The sequence below is a fragment of the Anomaloglossus baeobatrachus genome, chromosome 8, assembly GCF_048569485.1.
Source record: "Anomaloglossus baeobatrachus isolate aAnoBae1 chromosome 8, aAnoBae1.hap1, whole genome shotgun sequence".
Taxonomy (NCBI): Eukaryota; Metazoa; Chordata; class Amphibia; order Anura; family Aromobatidae; genus Anomaloglossus; species Anomaloglossus baeobatrachus.
Genome location: NC_134360.1, coordinates 30506794 through 30528691, shown reverse-complemented (window position 1 = coordinate 30528691; position 21898 = coordinate 30506794). Strand labels below are relative to the sequence as shown.

General features: G+C 38.4%; 1 protein-coding gene across 9 annotated transcripts in view; it reads right to left on the bottom strand.

The window, feature by feature from the left end:
• Positions 1–3575: 3575 nt before the first annotated feature.
• Positions 3576–21898, bottom strand: part of MITF (melanocyte inducing transcription factor) — a 277856-nt gene continuing 259533 nt past the window's right edge. For all 9 annotated transcript variants that reach the window (XM_075321405.1, XM_075321408.1, XM_075321406.1 and 6 more), the window contains one exon: positions 3576–14008. In XM_075321405.1, coding sequence (XP_075177520.1) covers positions 13613–14008 — 396 coding nt within the window. In that variant the 3' untranslated portion in view covers positions 3576–13612. The remainder of the gene's footprint in view (positions 14009–21898) is intronic.

The window sequence follows — 21898 nt, the reverse complement described above, 5'->3', positions numbered from 1 at the left end:
CCACTACATAGATGACAATTGGTGCTCATAAAGTTCTATGAAGTAGGGAAGGAGGAGGAAGGAGCTAAAGGCAGATATCCCCTTCCCTCTTGTATTTAGAAAAAGACAATTGGTGCTCATAAAGTTCTACGGAGGAGGAAATGGGGAGGAGAAGGGATTAGCTAGAGTCAGAGCTCCTTCCTCCTCTATATAGCAGATGACAATTGGTACTCATAAAGTTCTATGGAGCAGGGAAGAGGAGGAAGAAGAAAGAGCTATAGGCAGTGATCACCCTTCCTCCTCTACATAGAAGATGACAAGCGGCACTCATAATGTTTTATACAGGAGGGAAGGGGGAGGAAAAGGAAGGCGCTAGAGACAGAGCTCCTTCCTCCTCCCCTCTACATAGGTGTTGACAATTGGTTCTATGGAGGAGGGAAGGAGGAGGAGGAAGAAGTTAGAGGCAGATATCCCCTTCATCCACTACATAGAAGATGATAATTGGTGCTCATAATGTTTTATGAAGGGAAAGAGAAGGAAGGAACTAGAGGCAATGCTCCTTCCTCCTTCCCTCTACATAGGTGTTGACAATTGGTGCTCATAAAGTTCTATGAAGAGGGGAAGGGGAGAAGCTGGAGGCAGATACAGACATTCTGCTGCAAGTTCTCCTAAAATGAGTTGCACTTCATAGAATTTTATGAGCACCAACTGTTAACTCCTATCTTAATAATGGGAAAGTCTGTTTCACTGAGAACAGATTTTACCCGTGAACCGAGAATTTTAAGAACTAGAGATTCACCAGGAGAAAAAAGCAGATTTCACTGATAAAATATATTATAAACTTTCTTGATTTTATATGTACCATCAATATATGAAAAAAAAATATATAGAAAAGCATAACAATATAATTTTACTAGGAATAATTTACATTTTTCAAATTTTCAAGCATTTGAAATGTGAATATTACTGTTGTCAATAGCGATAACAATATTTAGACTTGAGCAAAAAGATTTCCCGGACCCTGATGATCCTGTTCCCTGGAATTCCCGGAGCCCTTCTAATTAGGAGACATTGTATCGAGCGTGCACATTAAAAAAAAAAATCAATCTGATGCCAAAATGTAGAAAGCGAGGCAAAGATCGGATCCGGCCACAGACGATCACCCAGGGTCCTGCAAAGCTGTTTGCTGAAACTCCATAAGATCATCATTGCTTTTGTTAAAAATAAAACAATTTTTTTTTAAAAACCTTACACATTCCATCTCAGGAAAAACTTGTCCACTTAATTACATTTTCTCCTTATTTTGTGCTACTAAAAGACTAAAATTATAATCATCATACCTGAGTTTCCATTGATTTCTAACACTGCACCTTCCAGTATTATATTAAAATGTTTGCAATAATTTATTAACAATTAATTTAATGAATTCTCAACAATTATTACTATTGTCATCTGCCATAAAAAAGTCACCTTTTAAAAGGATCAAATATTTATATATATTCTCTTTTAATTTGGAAAACAATAAATAAAAAAATGTTTTAAAAAAATCAATTAAAACCATAACAAAAATTAACAAATAATGAATATAATAGTTAGAGTTTTAAAAAATAAAGATACAATTGAAAAAAATATAAAAATTGCCCCCCCAAAAAATAAAAAAACCCATATATATATATATATATATATATACATATATATATATCGTTTGTTATTTTTTTAATATATAGAAAAATAAAGACATAAATTGAATAAATATTAATAAATATATAGGTACATATTCGGTGTATATATACCTATATATATATATATATATATATATATAAAAATATATATAATAAATATGTATATAATGTATATATGCTGTGTATGTGTATATATATATATATTTTTATATACTTTGAATTTTAAAACATACAGATATAAAATATATATATAGATATATACAGATACAAAATACATATAGATATATGCAGATGTAAAATGTATGTGGAATTTTTTTTTAATACCAAAGATAAATCAAGTAATATATATATTTATATATATATATATATATATATATATATATATATATATATATATATATATACATACAGTATACTTGATTTAATTTCAGTATTGAAAAGAAATTGAAAATACAATTTGTATCTTTATTTTTTAAAATTCTAAATAAATATATGTGTATATATATATATATATATACACACATATATATATTATATATATATATATATATATATATATATATATATATATATATATATATATATATATATATATATATATATATATATATATATATATATATATATATATATGTATATATAGAGGCAAAAAGAACAAAGGAAAAAATTGAATGATTCAGAAAGTGTGAATTCTATTTTTATATACCCACGGAACAAATGTTGTAAAATAAGATTCCACATTTAAAAGATTTTTTAAGACAATGCACATTTCTGTTTTGGAGTAAAAATTCTAAACACAACCTGAGTCTATATAACATTTCTAATTTTTTAGATCAATTTTATTCAGAGAAGACTGAAGCTATTATGGTTTGTATTATTTATTATTATTTGGATTTTTAACTTCTAAGTAGAAAAATAGTAATTTACATCCTAAAGACTCTGGCTAGATTTTCTGCCCCTAAGGATACAAATTATTTACTCCCTATACTATTTACATTTCTGGCTCTTGAGTATTATAAATTACTCTTCTAGGGCTGGAATCTCGTGTGAAGACGTTTTTGAGTAGTTTCTGAGCCAAATCAAGAAGTGGATCCAGCAGGATAGAGACTTATAGATTCTTACTTTATATTTAGAATTTTTTTTATGTCCACTATGGCTCCAAAAACTGCATAAAAAAACAATAAAAGCAGTCACAAAAATTACACATAATTCTAGGCTAAGGCTATGTGCACACGGAGACTTTTAACTTAGTTGTCAGAGCAGAAACTGAGTGGAAAATGAACGTTTTGAGGAACTTTGAGCAGAAACTAAGCAAAAAATGAAAATATTTAAAGGGAACCTGTCACCAGATTTGGGACCTAAAGCTGGGGCCACCGCCAGTGGGCTCTTATATACAGCGTTCTAAGATACTATATATAACAGCCCAGGCCGCTGTGTAGAACGGAAAAATCTTTTTATAATACTCACCTAAGGGGTGGTGCAGACTGGTCGGATGGGTGTCTCCGTTCTCCGGGTCTGGCGCCTCCTCTTTCGGCCATCTTTGTCCTTCTTCTGAAGTCTGGGTGCATGACGCGTCCTACGTCATCCACACTAGCCGAATTGAGGTCCCGCTCATGCGCACTACAATACTTTGATCTGTTTTGCTCAGGGCACATCAAAGTGCGCCTGCGCGGAACCTCAATGCTGGCTAGTGTGGATGACGTAGGATGCGTCATGCACCCAGGCTTCAGAAGAAGGAGGACAAAGATGGCTGAAAGAGGAGGCGCTGCACCCGGAGAACGGAGACACCCATCCGACCAGTCTACACCGCACTGCCCATTTAGGTGAGTATTATAAAGTCATTTTTATGTTCTACACAGCGACCTGGGCTCTTATATACAGCATTCTAGAATACTGTATATAAGAGCCCACTGGTGGTAGTCGCAACTTATAGTTGCTAAATCTGGTGACAGGTTCCCTTTAAGGAGCTTTTAGCAGAAACTAAGCAGAAAATGAGCGTCTTTGAGGAGAAACTGAGTGGAATATGAACATTTTTGAGGAGATTTGAGAAGAAACTGAGCAGAATCTCAAAGCTTTGAGCAGAAACTGAGTGGAAAAGAAGCGTTTTTGACAAGCTTTGAGCAGAAACGTAGCAGAACATGAACGTTTTTGAGGAGCTGAGAGCAGAAATTGAGCAAAAAATGAACAATTTTTAAAGAGGTTTGAGCAGAAACAGAGCGGGAAAATGAACATTTTTGAGGAGCTTTGGTGGAGGAATTAAAGATTTTTCTGCCCAGTTTCCACTCTCGAAAACTTCTAAGAAAACTCTGTGCACACACAATAAGGTTATCTGCACGCAAAGTCATTTTGTTGAGGTTTCGCAGCAGGAACGGAGTAAATATCGAACATTTTTTAAAAATTATGAGATTTGAAGATAGATCTGGTGAGTTCATACTCGATTCTTTGAAAACCTCCCTAAAGATATGTGCACACCAAAATTTTAGGAGGTTTTGGAGCAGAATCTGAGCGGAAACTGAAAGGTAACTCTTCAAACTCTCAGCAAAATTTTTCAAAACTTTTAGGTTTGGCTCAGATTCCTCTTAAAAAAAACTAAGCAATAAGACTAATAATCCAAATTGTTCTTCTGGAACTAAAACATTGAGAGGTGGTGTCTGAGCACACATAGTCTTTTAGGGAGTTTTCCCAGCCAAAGCCACTTCAGGAGGGAGTTTTTGTCTTTTTCAATCAGATTCCGGATGGAATCCACTTAAATAATACGTTGTGTGCACATAGCCGTAGCCTATTATCCGGGGATCGGCTATTGTTGTACCTTAAATTAAGAAATCCTGACCCATATTCGAGACCTCCAGCCCCTTCTTTCCGCTGATTGACATTGGTCCCGGTTGAACCCTTGCTACTCAAAAATTGAAAAATTTTCAACTTTCCGGACACCTCATCTATTTCATCCAATTCATTGTGGAATCCCAATTCTTTCGTTGTAACTATGCTTCATACCGTGGCTCCATTGTACGTCACAGAAATGTATGAATCATTGGGTCATTTGGAATATTTTTTTCCTTCGTCAATAGGGTGAGTCCTATTAAAGCAGGAAGGGAGTGGGCACACGCCTCACTACCAAGGGGATTGGGAATAACCGGAGACTTGAAGGAATAACAGAGGATCACAATCCGAAGGGCTGGGAAAAGATTACATTTATATCATAAAACAAACATGTAAGGAGAGCAAAGGGAATGTGTCATCAGAAAATGTGGTGTGTCATCAAGTGTTTGTGTTAAATTTATTTTTTACATTTTCGGGAAGTATTTTAGATTCATACTTCATGTTCTACCAGAAGGAATTTTTGTCTCATTATTAACACAGACAGGATTACAATGACTGATAACACCTCTATATACAGTAGATGATAGATAAAACATAATTAATAGCTGATGTCACAGCTCACCTCCTCCTCCTGTACAATGAAAGATAACACCTATATATACAGTAGATAACGCAGGATTAACCATTCACAAGAGGTGGTGTCACAGCTCACTCCTCCACCTATACAATGACTGATAAAACTTTTATATACATTGGAAAATAGAGAAAATATAATTTACAATACTTGATGTCACAGCTCACCTCTTCATGCTGTTCAAAGACTGATAACACCTCTATATGCAATAGATAACACAGGATCCACCATTCACAATAGGTAATGTCACAGCTCACTTCCTCCCCCTCCTATTCAATGACTGACAACACCTTTATATACAGTAGATAACAGAGAATCCACCAGTCAAAGTAGGTGATGTCACAGCTCACCTCCTCCTCCTGTACAATGACTGCTAACACCTCTATATACAGTAGATAACAAAAGATCCACCATACACAATTGTTGATATCCCAGCTCACCTCTTCCCCTCCTGTACAATGACTGATAATACCTCTATATACAGTAGATAACACAGGATCCACATTTACAATAGGTGATATTACAGCCCACCTCCTCCTCCTGTACAATGACTGATAACACCTCCATATAAAGTAGATAAAAGAGCCACCATACACAATAGGTTATATCACAGCTCACCTCCTCCTCCTGTATATTGACTGATTACACCTCTATAAGCACTAGATAACACAGGATCCATCAATCACAATAGGTGATGCCACAGCTCACCTCATCCCTCTCCTGTACACTGATAACACCTTTACATACAGTAACTATCATTACATTTACCATTCGCAATAGATGTCACAGCTCACCTCCTCCTCCTGTACAGTGACATACGGTAAGACCTATATATACAGTAGATAACACAGGACCCACCATTCACAATAGGTGATATTGCCAATGTATGTAAAGCACTGTGGAATTAATAGTGCTATATAAATGAATAAAATTATTATTATTATTATTATTATTATTATCATCACAGCTCACCTTCCCCTCCTCCTGTACAATGACTGATAACACCACTATATACAGTAGATAACACAGGATCCACCATTTACATTTAGTTATTTCCTGAAAGAACAGTCAGTAGAAGTCTATGATGGCCTCAGTGAACAGTGACAAAGTTGCAATATTTATTTTTTTTCTTTTAATACAGATTATTATATTCAAAAAAATTGCAAAAAAATTGTAAAAAATAAAATAAAATTAACATAAAAACTTGACTTAAATAAAATATTATTTTCTGATGATGCATCTCCTTTAAGGATGGACAATCTGTTTTTTTTTAGCACCAGAAGACAAAAAACTTAATTTCAATGTTCTATCGGTTTGGCCCCACAGTCATTTTCCAGGTAGTCAGCTTTTTTTTTTTTTTTTTTAAGCTGACTGCCTGGAAAATGACTTTGGTGCCAAAACGAGAGAACATTGAAATTTCATAATTCCGGAAGCACTTAAGGTTTGACGAGAACATTTGGCAACATCCAGGTTTACAATTTACTATACTAGTCCAAAAAGGTTCAACTAAGCCACACTTCAGTCAGTGCGTAGAGTCCAAAAATTACAGACCGTCCTTTAAGGCACTTCATTCTGAATGAGAATTTCTATTGTAACTGCTACAAGACAAAAATTCCTTTGTACACAAAATGAGCAAAATACATTTATAACTACTGTTATTGCATAGATCTATGTGAATCGATACATCAAATCTATCTGTACATCGCGGATGTGGATTCAATTCCAAAAATATTAATAAGTAACAGTTATGTCAAGATATACCAGTTTCCTTACAGATCGCCTTCAGATAAGACCGGAATAAAACTGCATAAAATGTGTTTATTATTCACATTGCCCCAAAGTAGAGAAAAAAAAAAAAGTAACACTGAATCAATAAAAAACAAAAAGTAATTTCAGATTTCAAAACAAATTTAACAAACCACTAGAAATAAATATTTTTCTAAATTTCCTAAAATCACTAAATCACAAACAAAATAAACTGTATCCCATAAGAATAATTAAAGATAATAACCTGTCTTTGTAATAACTTTAAAAAAAAATTAACCCTTCTTTACATATAAAAACAAAATAGTTGGCAAAACTTGCACTTTTAAGATGCATTCTTTTTGAATTGTAAAATATATATATAAAAAAAGTGCATTTTGACTTGTCAAAATTTGTCAAATTATTACACAATTAAAAATAAAACTAAAAAGAGGCAAAATCCATATTTGAAAATTAATAGTTTTGGAAATCCACCTGATTATTGTTTAGAAAGGATAACCGCATCTAAAAACATTTTACCGGAACTCAGAACACATTTGTCAAAATATTTGTTCCAAATTTGAATTTAAAAATGTTTTTTTATTCTGAAATTGTAGAGTAATCTTCTGCCTGATTATTGTTTAGAAAGGATAGCCGTTTTCAAAAACAATTTACCGGAACTCAAACACATTTGTCAAAAGATTTGTTCAAAATTTGAATTTAAATTTTCTTTTTTATTTCTTAAATTGTAGTATAATTTTGCGCCTGATTATTGTTTAGAAAGGATAGCGACTTCTAAAAATATTTTACCATAACTCGGAACATATTTGTCAAAATATTTGTTGAAAGTTTGAATTTATTTTTTTTATTTCTTAAATTGTAGTTTAATTTTCCACCTAATTATTGTTTAGAAAGGATAACAGCTTCCAAAAACATTTTATCGGAACTCGGAACACATTTACCATAACATTTGTTTGAAATTTGAATTCTAATTTTCTTTTTTTATTTCTTAAATAGCAATTTTATTTTCCACCTTATTATTGTTTAGAAAGGATAGCCGTTTTCAAAAACAATTTACTGGAACTCGGAACATATTTGTCAAAATATTTGTTGAACGTTTGAATTTATTATTTTTTTTATTTTTTAAATTGTAGTTTAATTTTCCACCTGATTATCGTTTAGAAAGGATAGAGGCTTTCAAAAACATTTTATCAGAACTCGGAACATATTTGTCAAAATATTTTTTCCAAATTTGAATTTAAAAATGTTTTTTAGTTCTTAAATTGCAGCTTAATTTTCCGCCTGATTATTGTTTAGAAAGGATAACTGCTTGCAAATTTTTTTTACCGGAACTCAGAACATATTTGTCAAAATATTTTTTCCAAATTTGAATTTAATTTTTTTTTATTTCTTAAATGGCAATTTAATTTTCCGCCTGATATTTTACCGGAACTCGGACACATTTATCATAATATTTGTTTGAAATTTGAAATTCAAAACTTTTTTAACTTCTTAAATTGCAGTTTAATTTTTCGCCTGATTATTGTTTAGAAAGGATAGCGGCTTTCAAAAACATTTTACCGGAACCCGGAACACATTTGGCAAAATAATTGTTCGAAATTTGAATTTCAAAACTTTTTTTTATTTCTTAAATTGCAATTTAATTTTCCATTTTTTGTTTGCTAACCTCTTTGTTTCAACTGTAGTGATCCCGAATTTAGGGGAAATCCTGCATTAAGTAACCATTACATTGTGCGTTATATTTGGAGAATTTTTAGGGTATTCTTTTTATTTCTTTTCTAATGTATGACATTCAATCCTCCAAGTCAGGTCGGATATTTCACATTGGACAGATTCCTGTTTTAAGGGAAAAAAATTGTGCTCTCGGTATTTGGTGTTCTTGACCCATTTTAGCCCCCAGTCTGTTATTGGAGCATGGGGTTTTAGGGAGGCCATACATTTTGGTCTGAAATTGATCAAAATTAACTCTTCCAACCAAAGCAATCATTCGTTGAGTAAAATTGATCAATGTTTTATCCAACAGATGACACAAATTCCAAATTTTAGTCTGGTAAATGATAGATTTCCAGAAAATTAAAAAAATAAATATCGTATTTTTCGGATTATAAGACACACATTTCCTCGAAAAACTTTGGAAGGAAAATGGGGGAGCATTGTATAAGCCAAATGTAGCTTACCGAGGGATGGTGGAGAGGGATCACAGGAGGAAGGGGCGATGCTGTGGTCTGTGCGCTGTTCTGTGGACAGTGCTGATGGTGATGTCAGGCTGTACTTGCTGCGGGGGGTGAGGCAGGAGCCATCCTGAAAATTTCGGAGATGCAGGCTTCAAATAATGGCTCCTGGAGTCTGCGCGCGCACAGATAGAGCTCTCGGCTCAAGATCTAATTTGGGCATGCGCTGCCTCTAGTCCCTTGACCTTCCAGCAGCAAACTGAAGGAAAATGGCGTCCAGAAGTGGTGCATGCACAGATGAGATCTTGGCTCGTCATTGAGCTGATATCTCAATATGGGCATGCGCTGACTCCGGGTGCCATTTTTATAAAGCCCGCACTACCAACAGTTTCTGGATGCTCCTGCCTCACAGCGCTTGCAGTGATCTCCCAGCAGCAAACTTAAGGAATATGGCGCCCGGAAGTGGCCCTTGTGCGCAGATGAGATCTCAGCTCGTCATTGAGTCAATAGCTGAATCTGCGCACGTGATGACTCCGGGCGCCATTTCTATGAAGCCCGCACTACCGACAGTTTCTGGATGCTCCTGCATCACAGCGCCCAGAGCAAGCATCCGGGACACTAGCCGCACTGCCTGCAGCATTGCCCTACTACAGCACCGCTCCTGCCTCCCCGCTCCACCACCGATGACACCCCCTAGTAAGACATCATTGGATTAAAAGACGGACCCCACATTTTTTTTTTACCTTTCTTTTTTTCAAATTTTTTCTAAATTTGAGGTGCATCTTATAATCCAGTACATCTTATAAAACGAAAAATACGGCACATTTTATGATTCGGTGACAATAAAAAATTATGGCCATGTTGAACAGCTCTATCTGTGGCCCCATTTGTGGAGAGATAGTTCACCAGAAAATTGGTCATTCAACGGTTGTTCAACCGACAACGCACTTCTTTGAGAGACGATTCCTCCAGAGGAGCCATTTTTTGACCAAAACTAGGAGGGGATTTAAAAACTTTGTTTTATGGATCTACTCAAATTTTGCTTAAAAAATGTATCTATAAGTATATATTTCTTCTCTGTAGTCATCATGGGCCATTTATATTTGCAGAACCCTATTGTAACGCTCTGGTTTTGTTTAGGTGTGACATAAAAGCTAATTTTATCTAAGTGCAGAGACTTCTTGGGTACAATAGCTCTATAATAAAAAAAATCCTGAAGATCTTTTACTATTTTACCAGCATACGTGGCAATACACTGATCTATCACACTAGTAAAGGTACAAGAGTATGGCTTATAAGCCTCCTTACACTGACATGCAAGGTATGTCACTCTCCACAAGGAGAAATGTTACCCCATAGATCCCATTTTGAAGCCTCTCAGATATGTTTTGCACTGACAAGGGGCAACATCCCGAGACATGTGTCTGCAAACTGAGATTCTGGTTTGGCTTTTATCCTGTCATGTGACTTGTTAAAGGGCCAATCTTGACTTTTACGATTGGAACTTCTAATAGGTAGCGTTAGCGTTCTAGTAGTCTTTTTCTGTGAAGAGGCAATTTGCATATTTAATTTTCCAGAGGAGTATTGCATGGCTTATAAGCCTCCTTACACTAACATGCCAGAGGCACGTTACTCTCCACAAGGAGAAATGTTACCCTTCAGATCCTACAATAACTTTGTCATTTGTACCACTCAACATTATCACTGCATCGTCCACTTTTCCAAAATGTTCCACAATATAACCTAAAAGTCCAGTATTTTATAGACTAACCAACAGGTCTATAGACCTTCCATAATCTATCGAGGATTCTTCTAAGTCATGATCTGATGCAGATATACGCTACTTTCCCTAAAGTCTTCGGTAAATCTCATTTCAGAGATAACTATGAACAAGGATTGGACCCTCACTGAAGATTGGTGGGGTCTCAACGTCTACACTTCCACTTTATGGTTCTTGATGGGGATTTTGGTGGTGGTTCCATCTTCTATGCTTCTACGTGCTTGTCTCTTATGGTGGTGTGGGGTGTCCCTTGTACTTTTTCTACCTTTTTTGAGTTCTGATGGTGGTGTGCCCATATTTTATACTTCTTCATTATGGTTTTTCCTATTTTTTTAATCTCTTATCGTGTTGGGTTTTGGCATTCCAAATAGATAATTTATTACTTTATATACTTTGATAGAGGTAGTTTGAATTTTTTGGACTTTTTCTGTTTTCCTTTTTATCTCTGATGGACTTTTTCAACTTTTTTGTATCTGTTAGTGTTTGGGGGGTCCAACCCTCCATACCTCCACATTATGGATTTTTAATATGTTTTTATGTTGATGCTACTGGGTTTGATTTGGATTATTTTTTTCTTACTGATGCCAATGGAGGTAGTCCCTTGGATTTTCATTCTTCCTTATGGCCTACAATGGAATTTGTGGTTAGGACGTCGTCTATAAATCTACCGTAACAATTTTTTTCTTCTTTTTTTTTCTCTAATCGTGGTGTTTTTGGTCTATAGGATATTTCTTTGCTACTTTTCATTCTCTGATGCGGTGAAAGTTTTGACAAATGTTTGGATTCTAGTAAAATGCTTTTAGTCAATAAAAAATCCCAACCGCCACCAGATTATCACTTCTGTGTTATCAGATGGACAGAACCGTGTAATAATATGGCTTGTTTTAACCTTTTAGACATGTTTTTTTATACAACCAGTCCTCTACCAGTGAAAATTTCAGTTATCAGAAAAATTACAAAATATTGCAATTTCTAAACTATTGGTAATAATATTTTACTGTATAGTTTCCAATTTTGACTTCACAGGTTAGGGAAGAAATGCAGTTTCTACAATCTATACCCAAATGTATCCAAAGGTTAAAGGGGTTGTCCATTTTTTTAATTTTTTTTATCAATACCGTGTTTTTTTTTGTTGAAAAAATTATTTTTTGGAATTGGGTTTTCTTAAAAAAAAGTCACCTTTTGAAGGGTCATTGTTACCCTGCACATTGATTTTTGACTTGGTCTATGGTTATAAATCAGTTGAGAAGAACTCAGAAAAGTTCATGAACACTTACAAACTTTCTCATCAGAACGAGCTTGCTGATGGATTCTCACTTAAATCATTTGTGTAACCAGCAACATGGAGGCTACAGAAGACAAAAAGTTTAAGATTTTAATGAAACCCAATTGCAAAAATGCTATTTAGCCCCAAATACATGCACTTAGGTGGACAACCCCTTTAGGATTGGGGGGAATCCAACATTACAAATCTCCATCAATTCCTAAGAATGAAGTTGCCCCTTCATAGTTTACCCTTGAAGCATGGAAAAACTGAGAAGGGTCAAAAATATTGAATCATCATTGGACTCCCTTCATTTTCAGGATGGTTGGAGGTCCCAGAGGTCAAACCCAAATTTTTTTTAAAGACATAGGAAATACTCAAGCAATATGCCATCACACTATGAGACGGGAATACCTCTATAAAGGAAGACTCCAAAAAGACTGCTACATTATATAAAGCTTAAGCCAGGACCTGAAGAGAATCAATGCATCATTCTCAGGTGCTGCATTAGGCATTATATATAATTTTATCGCGGATTGTTTCTTTAATTTTGTATTTTTTTACTCTAATTTTATCATTGTCATCTTTCAGACCTGAATAAAACATTAACATGTGACTGCAGCCCAGAGCCATGTTGGGAAATTACACTAGACATTTTCAAATATCTTAGATATTAACTGGGCTACCTCCTAATTAGAGGCGTACTATTTCTTTGAAATCCTGAGATAATATTATAAAGTAAAAAATAATGAAATAAATAAAAATACCTTATCACATTCTGTTATATATTTGCTGAGTAGTGGAAATTGAAATATTGAGCCAAAAACCTACTACAGTGTCTACCAAAGTCAAGGGCGTAGATGTTCTAAAAGTAGTTACTAAAAGGTCTTGAAGAAAGGTGGGCTTAGACTTATGTGGTTCCTCATAGGTGGAGTAAATTTGCATAAGACCCTCCCCTGAGGAACTGCAGAGGAAAATTATTCCAAAAGTTGTAATAAGAAGAAACAAAGCAATCTTCGCTGGGTCACAAAATTAGGAACCATCATGGGAACCCATCTTGCCCCTATGTACAGGACCTTCCCTATTCTTTGTACGCCACTGACTATATCAATGTATAACTTCTGATTCTTCATTATTCCATGTATGGAAGCTTCTCCATGGTGTCTAGATATTTGGTTTCTACACATTTATCGCCAAACTGGTATTGACATACGGTTCATTGCAATCTCATCCTAAACAGACCGCTGATACAGGGCTACTGGTTGAAATCGATCTGACTTGATAATCAGTTATATCTTGGATAGAACTAAACCTCTCATGCACAATACGTTGAAGGCAAAGCAAGTAATAAAATACACAAGTATCTTTACAAAAAAATGTCTAAAAATAATAAAGCATAAGTGCTGGCCTATGGATGAAACACAGAGAATTTTCTATCAAATAGAACTATCTAGAAATCTACTGCTCCAAAATAGTACAACATATGGAAGTCTGTAAGAAGGTGTTGTCCGCCCGATGCTAACAGTGGTGGTCGTTCTCTTCCATACTGATGCTGCTCCTCCTGCTGTTTGCTTTGGAAGTGCCGGGAGATACTGAGTGAAGAGCCTCGTGGATTCTTGGAGAAAGAGGATCGTCCATGAATATGTCTTCCAGTTTGGAGCCCATCTTTGTGGGCATGCTATAGGCGGTGGGAGAGTCAGTAATGTTTCTTATGTTGTTGCTAAAAGTGATGGTGCCATCGTTGAGATCTAGAGTGGAGGTGCCGGAAAGGTCATGGTGGTTTTGCAACAATTCTTGGTTGCAGCTGTCCAACATTGGTTCTTGCTTGATGACCCGGCTCACTAGATCAGAAGAGCAGAGGCCGGTAGCGGGCATGATGGAAAGTCCATGAGCTCTGGCTTGCATTTCCAGCTCCTGAAAGGTGCAAAGGAAAAATGGTGACCATCAAAATATGATTAGAGCTTGACAAATTTTTCCAAATTTCTTTCCAGTTCGATTTGTCAGAAATTCTTGACTTGAACAGAACTGATTTGTCAAAAATCGACCTCTAAAATGGGCTTTACACGCATTGACATCGCTAACGAGATGTTGTTGGGGTCACGGAATTCGTGACGCACATCCGGCCTTGTTAGCGACGTCGTTGCGTGTGAAACGCAGGAACGACCGTTAACGATCAAAATTACTCACCATATCGTTGATCGTTGACACGTCGTTCCTTTCCCAAATATCTTGCTGCTGCAGGTACGATGTTGTTTGTCGTTCCTGCGGCAGCACACATCGCTATGTGTGACAACGCAGAAACGAGGAACATCACTGTACCTGCGGCCACCCGCAATTAGGAATGAAGGAGGTGGACGGGATGTTTGGCTGGCTCATCTCCGCCCCTCCACTTCTATTGGGCGGCCACTTAGTGAAGCCGCTGTGAGGGTATGTGCGCACGTTGCTTTTTACCTGCTTTTTACCTGCTTTTTTGCTGCTTTTTCTTCTGCGCTGTTTAATGCCAAAATGGATGTGTTCTTCTATTCAAGCAAAGTCTATGGGAATTTGGGTTTCTTGTTCACACTATGTTGTTCAAAATGCTGCCTTTTTGTGGCAGAACTTTGGTCAAAAACTCAGCTTTGCAGTGCAAAACCCAAATGGCAAAAACAATTGACATGTTGCTTCTTTGAAAAGCTGAGTTTTTGACCAAAGTTCTGCCTCAAAAAGGCAGCATTTTGAACAACATAGTGTGAACAAGAAACCCAAATTCCCATAGACTTTGCTTGAATAGAAGAACACATCCATTTTGGCATTAAACAGCGCAGAAGAAAAAGCAGCAAAAAAGCAGGTAAAAAGCAGGTAAAAAGCAACGTGCGCACATACCCTGACACCGAACGAACCGCTCCCTTAGAAAGAAGGCGGTTCGCCGGCTACAGCGTCGTCGCTAGGTAGGTAAGTACGTGTGACGGGTGTTAGCGATGTTGTGCGCCACAGGCAGCGATTTGCCCGTGACGCACAACCAACGGGGGCGGGTGCTTTCACCAGCGACATCGCTAGCAATCTCGCTGTGTGTAAAGTGGCCTTAAGACCTCTCCAAACCTCAAAAACATAATAAACAGGAGGAGTTAAAAACAATAATTTATACTCACGTGTCCTAGGTTCAGGCATCACATATCGTGCCACCACAGCTCCCCAACTGGTTTTCTGGACTTTGCATATCCCGGTATCCAGTTTTTGGGTCTTCCAGTCTTGGGGTCTTCCAGCCTGGACCAGACCTCAAGCGTTCATCAAGCCAACATGATCGCATGAGGTCTTGTCAGTGCAAGAAGACCCAAAGACCAATAGTTAAAAGAACCGAAGACCAAAGGACAGAAAATTCGAAGCAAAAAGCCGATGACCGAACGGGGAACAAAAGAGGCAGGAACGGAGAGGGACAGGCCATGGGCATGTGAGTATAATCTTGGATTGTTTTTAACTCTTGCCTAGCCACCAAACCAATCCAAAAAAATGGTGGGCAACTGACCACTATTTTACTGGGTTTGTGTAAAAAAAAATAGGATTTTGGAGAATCTGTATTTTTGGGGAAAATGTGTGATAAATTACTATTCGATTAGCTTATATGTAAATATAAAGCTTATATTGGATTACTTTTCATCATCATGGATAAATGGTAAATGGGAGCCAAATTGCTGATTGCTGACATGGGGGTCCCTAAGTTCCCTGTGTGAATGGTGCAGCAGTGAGCATGTGCGACCATCACGCCTATAGACAGCAGTGAATGGAGAAGTGGTTGCACATGCTCAGTACTGCTGCACTCTTATATACACAGTATATTGGGAACTTTAATCTTGAGGTTAATGCCCCAGCAATCAAACATTTATCCCCTATCATGTGGATTTAGGCTGTTTATGGTACAACCAGGGTCGATTTAACACAAAGTGGGCCCTGGGCAAAAATTTAAACTAGGACCATACATTCTGATGTCTTCACAAATATAAAACATCAGGAGCTTATACAGTCATGTCCGAAAGTGTTGGCACCCTTGAAATTGTTCAAGAAAATTGTGTATTTCCCCCAGAAATGTATTGCAATTACACATGTTTTGTTATACACATATTTATTTCCTTTGCGTGTATTGGAACAACACAAAAAAACAAAGAAAAAAAGAAAAATTGGACATAATATTACACAAAACCTGAAAAATGGTCCGGAAAAAACTTTGTTTCAAGCATGTGATGCTCGTTCACACTTTCCTGTGGCAAGTGATAGCTGTGGATAATATGAAAATCACACCTGAAACCAGATAAAAAAGGGAGAAGTTGTCTCAATCTTTGCATTGTGTGTCTGTGTGTGCCGCACTAAGCATGGAGAACAGAAAGAGGAGAAGAGAAATGTCTAACAACTTGAGAACCAAAATTGTTTAAAAATATCAACAATGTCAAGGTTACATGTCCATCTTCAGAGATCTTGATGTTCCTTTGTCCACGATATGCAACATAATCAAGAATTTTACAACCCATGGCACTGTAGCTAATTTCCCTGGATGTGGATGGCAGAGAAAAAATTGATGAAAGGTTGTAACGCATGACAGTCCGGATGGTGGAAGCCCCAATCAAGATCCAGAGAAATTCAAGCTGTTCTGCAGGCTCAGTGGGCATCAGTGTCAGCTCAAACAATCCATCTACATCTGAATGAAATGAACACTATGGAGGAGTCCCAGGAGGACCTCACTGCTGACACAGAGACATAGAAAAGCTAGACTGTAGTTTGACAAAATGTATGTGAGTAACTAATATCCTACTGCGAAAGCGTCTTGTGGACAGATGAGACCAAGATAGACCTTTTTGGTAAAGCTCATCACTCTACTGTTTAACGAAAACGGAATGAGGCCTACAAAGAAAAGAACACAGGACCTACAGTCACATATGGTGGAGGCTAAAAGATGTTTTGGGGTTGCTTGGCTGCCTCTAGCACTGGGGAGCTTGAGTGTGTGCAAGGCATCATGAAATCTGAAGATTACCAAAGAATTTTGGGTGTTAATGTAGTGCCCAGTGTTAGAAAGCTGGGTTTGCCTCCTTGGTCAGGGGTCTTCCAGCTGGAAAAAAACCCAAACACTTCAAGAAGCTCCAGAAATGGATGGAAACAAAGTGAAGGAGAATTCTGAAGTGGCAGCAATGAGTCCGGATCTAAGTCCCACGGACACCTGTGAAGAGATCTTAAAATTGCTGTCGGGAGAAGGAAAGAGAAGACGTCTTCAGATAGGAGAGACCTGGAGCAGATTATAAAGAAGAGTCCAAAATTCCAGGTGAGAGGAGAAAGACGCTTGTAGACGGGTATAGGAGGCGACTGATGGAAGTTATTTATTCCAAAGAGTAAAAGGCGAGCAACCAAATATTAAGCTGAGGGTGGCAACAATTTTGTCCGATCTATTTTTGGAGTTTTGTGTTAAATGATGTCCAATTTGCCTGTTGTTTGTTTTCTTGTGTTGTTCCAATACACTCAAAGGAAATAAACATGTGTAATTGCAATCCTCTGGGAGATAAATACTTCATTTTCTGGAACAATTTAAGGGTGTCAACACTTTCGAGCATGACTGTACATTCTGATGTATAATATATACCTCCGGGAGCTCTTACACTCTACGCTCAACCACACGCAGCTAGATACAAAGACATACAGACACAGACACACACACACACACACACACACACACACGCACACGTACACACACACATACACACACACATACACACACACACACATACACACACATACACATACACACACATACACACACGCACATGTACACACACACACACACATACACACACACACACACATACACACACACACACACACACACACACGTACACACACACACACATACACACACACACATACACACACACACACACATACACACACACACACACACACACCAGTCCATCTACTTTTTAGCTCTTCCAATTCCAGCAGAGTAAAGGACCTAAGGTGACATCAGGGTCACATGACTAAGTACATGATAGAGATGTGACCAAAGGTCCTAAAGTCTTGAAGAGTACAAGACTGATGTTGACATCATTGTCACTTGACCAATCACATGATCGTGATGTCACCAAAGGTCCTGAAGTAGTTTCCACATTGGAAGCTACTCTGGTAATGCTATTATCAGTGTAGCTCCTGCTATAGAAGCTGGGAGCCCCAAGAGCATGAGGGCCTTGAGCAACTGCCCAGTTTGTCACACCCTAATGTGATCCTGGTTACAACCCTCTAATTACCAAGGGGGTTCAATACCCATGCCGTGTAATAAATGAGAGACCAAATACAAGAAGCCACTACGTGGGGGACCAACTACGAAAAGCCACCACATGTGGGACCAACTGCGAAAAGCCACCACATGGGCGACCTATTACGAGTAGCCACCAGATGGGGGACCAACTATGAGAAGCCACCACATGGGGACCAACTATGAGAAGCCACCCCTATGGGGGACCAACAACGAGAAGCCATCACATGAGGGACCAACTATGAGAAGCCACCCTATGGGAGACCAACAATGAGAAGCCATCACATGAGGGACCAACTATGAGAAGCCACCACATGGTAGACCAACTATGAGAAGCCACCACATGGGAGACCAACAACGAGAAGCCACCACATGGGAGACCAACAACGAGAAGCCACCACATGGGGACCCAACTATGAGAAGCCACCACATGGGGACCAACTACGAGAAGCCACCACATGGGGAACCAACTATGAGAAGCCACCACATTGGGGGACCAACTACAAGAAACCACCACATGAGAGACCAACTACGAGAAGCCACCACATGGGGGACCAACTATGAGAAGCCACCCCATGGGGGACCAAGAACCCGCCACCACATGGGGACCAACTATGAGAAGCCACCCCATGGGGGACCAAGAACAAGAAGCCACCACATGGGGACCAACTATGAGAAGCCACCATATGGGGGACCAAATATGAGAAGCCACCATGGACCAACTACGAGAAGCCACCACATGGGGAACCAACTACGAGAAGCCACCACAATGGGGGACCAACTACGAGGAGGCACCACTAGGGGACCAACTACTAGAAGCCACCACTGCACTCAGAAAAGGCAACTCCATGATGTGCACCCTGACTTTCAGGGAAATGTACATATTGATCTCTCCACGTACCAATTCAGACCTATCATTGGCCCAAACTAAGATTCATTAAGAAAAGCGTTTTGGTGGCTTCGCGCATAATAACATAAAGCGTTTGACACGTGTCAGTGCACATGTATCAGGACTTCAGGACGCTTTTTCACAAAGCTAATTTTACCATTGCATAACACAAGGGCCCCCAGGCCCTGGTATAAGATACGTCTATTTAGTGCAGATATTCGCACCTTCAGCTCATTATCAAGGTGCCTAGTGATGAATGGGAAAAAAAACTGTGGAGGAAGTAAAAGAAATGTAAATGAGTTATAATTGGTCTGACGTTGAAGGCTGAGTATCAGGGGTAAAGGGGCCGCGAGATCAGGGAATAAGACCGAAATGCAAGAGTTACATTATCTCTTGTTCTTAGGAATCCAGAAAAGTTTGCAATTTGTATCTATCTACCGGTCATCTATCTCAGGGGTGGGCAATTCACTTCTCCGAGGGGTCACATAAGAAATCATGACTGGTGTGGAGGCCGAACCAATAGGCTGAAATTCATTCTGCTCAATATTAATATTAAAATATTCATAATTATTACATATTAATATTAATTGTATCACTTAATTTTTAGCAGAATTAACTATGTTGACATCCCTCTATAACATATGAGCCCCCACACAGCCCCCTACTTACAGCATGAGTCCCCCACATAGCCCATATATATGGTATGAGCCTCCCATATTGCCTCTCTATATACAGTGTGAGCCCCCAAATAGCCCTTCCATATACCGTGGGAGACCCCATAAAGGCCTCCTACTGTATATACAGTATGAGCCCCCACAGCCTCCAAAATACAGTAAAAGCTTGCACATAGTCTCCTAATATAGTATGAGCCCCCATATAGCCTCCTATATACAGCAGGAGCCCCCACATAGCCCCCATATATACAGCAAAAGCCCCCACATAGCTCTATATATACATTATGAGCCATATAAAGTCTCCTATATACAGTATTAGCTCCACATAGCTTCATACAAACAGTAGAAGCCCCCATATAGCCTCCTGTATACAGCAGGAGCCCCCACATAGCCTCCTATATACAGCAGGAGCCTCCACATAGCCCCATATATACAGCAGGAGCCCTCACATAGCCCCCTATATACATTATGATCCATATAAAGTCTTCAATATACAATATTAGCTCCACATAGCCTCATATAAACAGTATAAGCCCCGATATAGCCTCCTATATACAGCAGGAGCCCCCACATAGCCTCCTATATACAGCAGGAGCCCCCCACATAGCCCCCTATATACATTATGAGCCATATAAAGTCTCCTATATACAATATTAGCTCCACATAGCCTCATATAAACAGTATAAGCCCCCATATAGCCTCCTATATACAGCAGGATCCCCCATATAGCCTCTTATATACAGCAGGAGCCCCCACATAGTCTCCTATATACAGCAGGAGCCTCCCATATAGCCCCCTATATACATTATGAGCCATATAAAGTCTCCTATATACAATATTAGCTCCACATAGCCTCATATAAACAGTATAAGCCCCCATATAGCCTCCTATATACAGCAGGATCCCCCATATAGCCTCTTATATACAGCAGGATCCCCCACATAGTCTCCTATATACAGCAGGAGCCTCCCACATAGCCCCCTATATACATTATGAGCCATATCAAGTCTCCTATATACAATATTAGCTCCACATAGCCTCATATAAACAGTATAAGCCCCCATATAGCCTCCTATATACAGCAGGATCCCCCATATAGCCTCATATATACAACAGGAGCCCCCACATAGCCTCCTATATACAGCAAGAGCTCCCACATAGCTCCTTTTATACATTTTGAGCCATATAAAGTCTTCCATATACAGTATTAGTTCCACATAGCCTCATACAAACAGTATAAGCCCCCATATAGCCTCCTATATACAGCAGGAGCCCCCACATAGCCTCCTATATACAGCAGGAGTCCCCATATAGCTCCCTATATACATTATGAAAGCTAGAAAAGAGAAGCGCTGATAGGGTTTTACCAGATTAAACACACGGTTAGCAAATGGTAAATGCACTCACCGATTGAGGTTGTGAGAGGTCACAATCACCACAGATAGCATGAGATAATGGCGGCTGCTGCGGCCCCACGTGTTTCAGACTTCAAAGTGGAGAGGGAGAAGGGGTTAAACCCGCGCAATCCGCCAGTAATACAGAAGGAGATGTTGATAAATTAAACAATCTTTTATTCCATGGCTCTACGCGTTTCAAGGTCTAAGACCTCTTCTTCAGGACCAGAAAATCAACACTCAGTTGAGTAGACCCATGGAATAAAAGATTGTTTAATTTATCAATATCTCTTTCTGTATTACTGGCGGATTGCGCGGGTTTAACCCCTTCTCCCTCTCCACTTTGAAGTCTATAAACATTATGAGCCATATATGTCTCCTATATACAATGTTAGCCCCACATAGCCTCATATAAACAGTATAAGACCTTACATAGCCTCCTGTTATGATCCGGAACCATGGAAGACCACCATAAAGCATTGGTAAAAGGTGACAAGAGCATTGGCAACTAATCTGGCCGCCATCCCCTTACTAACCATCAACACTAGAAGTAGCTGAGGGGTGAACTAACATCCTGTGCAC